Source organism: Nicotiana sylvestris, chromosome 10 (assembly GCF_000393655.2).
Source record: "Nicotiana sylvestris chromosome 10, ASM39365v2, whole genome shotgun sequence".
Taxonomy (NCBI): domain Eukaryota; kingdom Viridiplantae; phylum Streptophyta; class Magnoliopsida; order Solanales; family Solanaceae; genus Nicotiana; species Nicotiana sylvestris.
In genome coordinates, this window is record NC_091066.1 from 167,893,218 (window position 1) to 167,899,039 (window position 5,822).

The 5,822-nt window shown below is 33.0% G+C and overlaps 1 protein-coding gene across 3 annotated transcripts; it reads right to left on the bottom strand.

The window, feature by feature from the left end:
• Positions 1-710: 710 nt before the first annotated feature.
• Positions 711-3,090, bottom strand: LOC104244263 (transcription factor bHLH75-like). 3 transcript variants are annotated; one of them, XM_009799652.2, is made up of 7 exons: positions 2,981-3,090; positions 2,718-2,851; positions 2,047-2,169; positions 1,867-1,932; positions 1,619-1,687; positions 1,419-1,502; positions 711-1,006 (listed from the first exon to the last, which is right to left on the bottom strand). In XM_009799652.2, exons 1-7 carry the CDS (start codon positions 3,066-3,068, stop codon positions 911-913), a joined length of 660 nt encoding a protein of 219 aa, XP_009797954.1. In that variant the 5' UTR covers positions 3,069-3,090; the 3' UTR covers positions 711-910. The 3 variants fall into 3 exon arrangements, with proteins under 3 accessions (XP_009797954.1, XP_009797953.1, XP_009797952.1); XM_009799651.2 differs by having other exon boundaries at positions 2,047-2,166; positions 2,718-3,090; XM_009799650.2 differs by having other exon boundaries at positions 2,718-3,090.
• Between the last annotated feature and the right edge of the window lie 2,732 nt (positions 3,091-5,822).

Here is a 5,822-nt window from a genome sequence, read left to right on the forward strand (position 1 = left end):
TTAAAAAGTTTGATTGTTTTATCCCCCTTAATGATGCTTAAAAAAATAAACCAAAGTTACAGGACTTGACCTAACTAAGCTAGAGGAACATAAGGGAAGTACATGAAATAAAACCACTCTATATTTATAATAAAAAGGACTTAGTTTTCTACAAGGTAGAAAATGGTCTGCGCGCACGGCGTTGTCTGCACGCGTGGCACTGTTAGCATCTGTCTGCGGCTTGGCGCTGGCGAGGGCTATCGGTGGGGCGATAGAGGCGCATGCACGCTTGTCATTTGGCTCAGCCAAGACCCTGGGGCCGTCCATAGCGCTAGGCGTTGGGGGGCTTGCTAGGACGCCATGGGACGCGTCCAAGGGGTCATATGGGGCATGGCTGAAAAGCCGCCCATGACATTACGATTGAACCTTAATTGATCGAAATGTCACGCGGACTGACTAATTCTTACTTCTATTTTATATGACCGCATTATCTTAGACGGTAAAAACCCTTTACATCATCAATAGAATTTAACCTATTATAATAAAATTATTATTTTTATTAAATTATTAATTTATCATATTTATTATAAAGATTTATTGTTGTAGTTACCTTATAAGTGATGTGATTGTGTAAATATCTTTTGTATCTATATATCAATGCATAAAACTTACAATATGCATGATACAAGAAGAAAGAGCCCGGCTTTAGGCCTTTTCAGCTAATAGATGCGTCAAATACAATTGCCAGCTACTAACTCATTGATGAGCAACCAAAGTTAGAGTTAAACAGAACAAAAACAAATTAAATACAAAGAACCTATACTTTTATGTGAAAGTGCAGAATTTAACCATATGGGAGTTCAAAATATAATTGCGGTATTATTGGAACTTTTTCAGAGTATATTTTCTTAGGGAGATTTCTTATGTACGATCAAAGAGACGGCCAAGATGGTTGAAAATGAGGAAATCCACCATACCCCTCGCCATCAATCTTTCCCATCCCTTGTGCTTCATAAACATTTTTTCCCTACAAAAATCAATTGGTGGAAATATGTCAAGGATATTTTCAAAAGATAAAGTAGCTTAAATTTCAAGAAAATTTATCTTTTCATAATTGATAGACTTGTGCTTTTCACAAGCCGAATATATCGATCAATAATTAAAAAAATGTTGAAGACATAATTAAATAATTAAAAGTGCACTTTTTCTAACAGTTTAAACTTTTTGATGAGATGGTCACACAACTCTAATATCAGAGCAGGCATATGTCTTGAGTTCGAATCTCACTGCCACCCATTATCAACCCCACGTGATGAGGCATTGTGCGATCTCTCTAACAGTTTAAACTTTTAGATAAAACTATCACACAACACCAACAAATACTAATAGGAAAAAAATGAGAAAAATAGAAAATCTATCACCAAATATAGAAGATGCACCTGCTGCATTGAGTCCATAGCTTCCATTTCTGATGAGTTGAAGTCATAAAACAAGCTTGCTGCTGACAGTTTCAAGGAAAGAAACTAAAAGGAAAATAATTATGGATACATTAATATAATTAGAAAATAGGTTAACTGATTTATTTTGGAGTTTTGGCACCATATAATAAGAAGAAGATTTTGATCATCTTGTGACTTACATCAATTTGATTTTGTAATGATCTAACATAATTGATTATTACATCCAACATCACTGCCATTCCCATTGTCTGCAACCATATATTACTTAAGTTATAGAACTCATAATTATATGGCAATTAAAACATCTTAGAACTTTAATTTTCTTCTAGAATTATCAAATAATATTACTATAACTCATTAAAATTTAAGGATTTCAGAATTCTTTTTTAAATTAAAAAAGAAGAAGAAGATGGATTGTTTTACGTACCTTATAACATCCAGGAACCAATTCTTGCAAGGATCTCAATTTTTCATTTATCTTCTCACGTCGTAGCTAAGTCACAAAGTGCAAATAAATTAAGATTAATATATTAAATCTAATTTTGAATTTTTTTTTAAATTATAGAAGTTATAAATTTTATTAACAATATGCATGAAAAATATTTACCCTTTCAGCTAAACTGTGGCTATCTGTTGCTTGACCTCTCTTTGCTCTAACATGAACAACTTCTCTTGGTTTATCAGCTGCTCTATCGTTCTTTCTTTTTCTCTTTTTCCCACCACAATTCTGCTATAAAGAATCCAATCCCACATATCAAATTCAAATAAACATGAAATCTTGTGAAGGAAAAAAAAGGGAAAAAGATGAAACATATGGAACGGCCCCGCCAATTAACTAGTAATATTGTTCGTTTTTTGCCTAGACCTGTACGACTTTAAAACACGTTACTAGGGTCAAAGGATTGCTTCCTCATATACCCAACCCAACATCTATCCTGTGTTTTGCAGTTATGGAATCCGATGCTTCTGCCTTTCCACTTTCCACGAGTAAAAAATATGTAACGATAGCTAAGAGAACTAGAGAAGCTATAGGGCAAAACCTAAGTGAATTAAAATGAAACGAATTATCGATTGTATCATAAAGACCATTATGTCCACGCCCCAATCATCCCCGGAAGAATATATATATATATGCATCTAAAAGATCTTTTCATACTGTGCTCAATCCAGAAATTGGTTCTATACATAGGACCAGCAACAAGAAAACTAAATACAATGACTACAAAAGAATACTGAAACGATGAAGAAAGTGAACAGATCAAAGGAAAAGAAAAGTACATAATTTCCATTGACTTTTCCGTTTCCAATTGACACTGGAGGTGCAGGAGTTGAAATATTATTCATCAAAAAATCTGATTCTGGGATTGAATTTATGCCATAAGTTGGACCTCCCAATGTAAAGAATTGAGCTCCTACTGGATCATAAACATTTTGGGAATTACTAATATTGCTTGACAAATTCATATCATTATTGAAAGCCATAATCATGGGAATTTGATCATGATCAATATGATGAATTCTTTGATGATGAATAGAAAAACCTTCATTTGACAAAGCCAAATCCCCTAGTTGAATATTTGAGCTTAAATTTTCAACTTCTTGGTTTAGGAGTTCCATATTTGAATTCATTATCTGCAATGAAAAGTTGGCAAATTCTGAATGTCTTTATATGATAGAATACCTAACATACGAGAGAAATATAAGAGTACTATTTTTTTTTTTTAAACTTATGTGTACTGATAGAGTATAATTTTTATGAATCTTACACAAATAGTCGGCTGAATTTACTATTTACTTTTTCTGGCCGATATAGTTAGATTATATACTGATTATACAATAACAGGTATGAAAATGAAATTCCTTAACGGATCCTAGATTTAAAGGTTGCGGGTGCCACTCTTTAGGTAAAAAGTATACCGACCTCTATCCACACAGACCGGCAAGTCGGCTCAATAAAAAGTTTTGTTACTTCCGATTAGTTGATTAAGCCTTCTATTCACAAAGATAGACAAATAAGTTTAATATTGTCTAGTTAATCCTTTTTCAAGCTTAATCTAAATTCTATTGTGGAAGGAAATTGCCCAACAAAAAAATTACTAAATGAACACCTCCAATTATAAAATTTGCTTAAAGAATAGCTTAACTAGTACAAATTGTTTGTTTTACTAGATTAATTTATCTTCGGGGGCACCCGCATCACATTTGTGAATTGTGGATGACACTTTAACTACATATATGTTTTTGCCTAGATATATACTTATATATTAAAAAATTTAGCCGAAGGAGGCGGGTGCCGTACCATCCCGAATTCTCAAGGTAGATCCGCCCCTATTTATATAGATCTGATGCAATAAATATCACATAATATCTTATTAAATTGGATTGATTGTAAACTTTTTTACACTACGTATGCATGTAACTTATTTTCTTGCTGGCTATAAAATTATTTGAAGAAGCATTGGAGTAACGATAGAAGCTTATAGTTACGAGTTCGAGCCATGGAATCAGTCACTTATAATAATTACATTATAATAGGTTACTTATATCATATCTTTTTAGGTGCTTCACTTTTTCAAACTCTACGTCAACATGAAATACTTTGTTTATCGTACTGCCTTTTTTGGTTTGAAAATTACTGAACCCTTATTGCTAAAGCAATCAATTCAATGCCCATTTGATGATTGTAGAAAATAAGGTTAGTGTGCACATTAAAGGGACACGTGGCAATAAAGGATTGATAATATCTTGGTGGGTCCACTTTTATTTGATATATCAAGTAAGTGGGACCATTACACGCCATTGATTAAGCTTGGTCCAAATTGAGAATACTTTAAACTTTAAAGCCTTCTAATTGTTTGGCATTGAGTTCTTGGAAATGACAAGTCTGTATATTCCGATTGACTAACTTTAAATCTTTATCAAACTCAGACCTCGTACCAGTAGTACTCTTAGTAGATTGTAATATGATTATACGTACCCTATTCCCTTCGTGATATTTTCACATCCTCATTCGAGAATTTATGGGAAGGCACACCTTTTTTTTTTTTTGGACAAAGAAGTGGCGGAGTAAGGATTTGAAGTTATGAGTTCAAGATTATCGTCTTTTTAAATTATTATTTCTAAACTAATAATTTATATATATTAAATAAGTTTTCTAAGATAAATATAAAGATTGTATTAAAGTTATTGGGTGTGGTCGAACCCGCAACTTGATTTCTAGCTCCCCCGGTGGCTGAGTTTGAAATTTTAACAAAGGATACAAAAAGATGCAAGAATATGTCGTTCATCACCGAACACTACTAAAAATTCGGCAAAGATCGACCGATCATTTTTGATCGGTCAAAAAACAGTCAAAAAACCGACCAAAGTTGGTCGGTTTTTCAAAATATTTTAATTTTTAATTTTTTTTTTACGAAAACCGACCAACATTGGTCAGTTTTCTTTAGTGCAAAAATGCGGAAAACTATTTTTGAGTCCCGCGAAAATTATTTTTCAAGAAACCGACCAACTTTGGTTGATTTTTCATTTAAAATAAATTAAAATTAATATTAAAAAAATGACCAAAATTGGTCAGCTAATTCGGCCGGTCATTTTAAAAAACCGACCAACTTCGGTCGGTAATTACTTTTTTAATAAAATCGACCAACTTTGGTCAGTTATTTTCGTGCGAAAATACAACTAAAGAGTATAAATGAAATAAAAGATAGTCTTAAAACAAAATGCACCAATGGTCTAGTGGTAGAATAGTATCCTGTCGTAGTACAGACTCCGGTTTGATTCCCAGATGGTGCATTTTTTATTACATAATTAAAATACCGACCAACTTTGGTCGGTTTTTCCTGCAATATTTTTTTTTTGAATTTAATTGATCGACCAAAGTTGGTCGGTATGCCCTTCCGACCTTCAAAATAGAGTCCACACGTAAATGGTCGTATTTTGGACGGTTATTAGCCATAACCGGCCAACTTTGATCAGTTTTTTGGACGATTTTGTCCGAATTTCTAATAGTGGAAGGGTGTCATGGAATGAATGAGATCTTTCTATCTTCATAATTAGAGGTCTCCGATTCGTACCTCGAGAATAGAGGAACCTTTGATAGCAAGTGGTTTTAATTGGTCATACGGATATCAGATGGTTATACAAAACATGAATTATCTAGTATTAATTTTATTTACCCTTAAAATGAGTAATACAATTAAATTTGTACGCGATTTAAAAAATATGTGGTTTAATCTAACATGAATGGTCAAAGAACAACAAATAATTAAATTACAGGAAAATAAAACGATCAAACCAAATGTGACGAAGTGATTAAGCCTAGCGTTAGGTTTGAATGCCAATAATCGGTCCCGATCGAGCTCTCGGACTAGAGCTCGGTTGTGA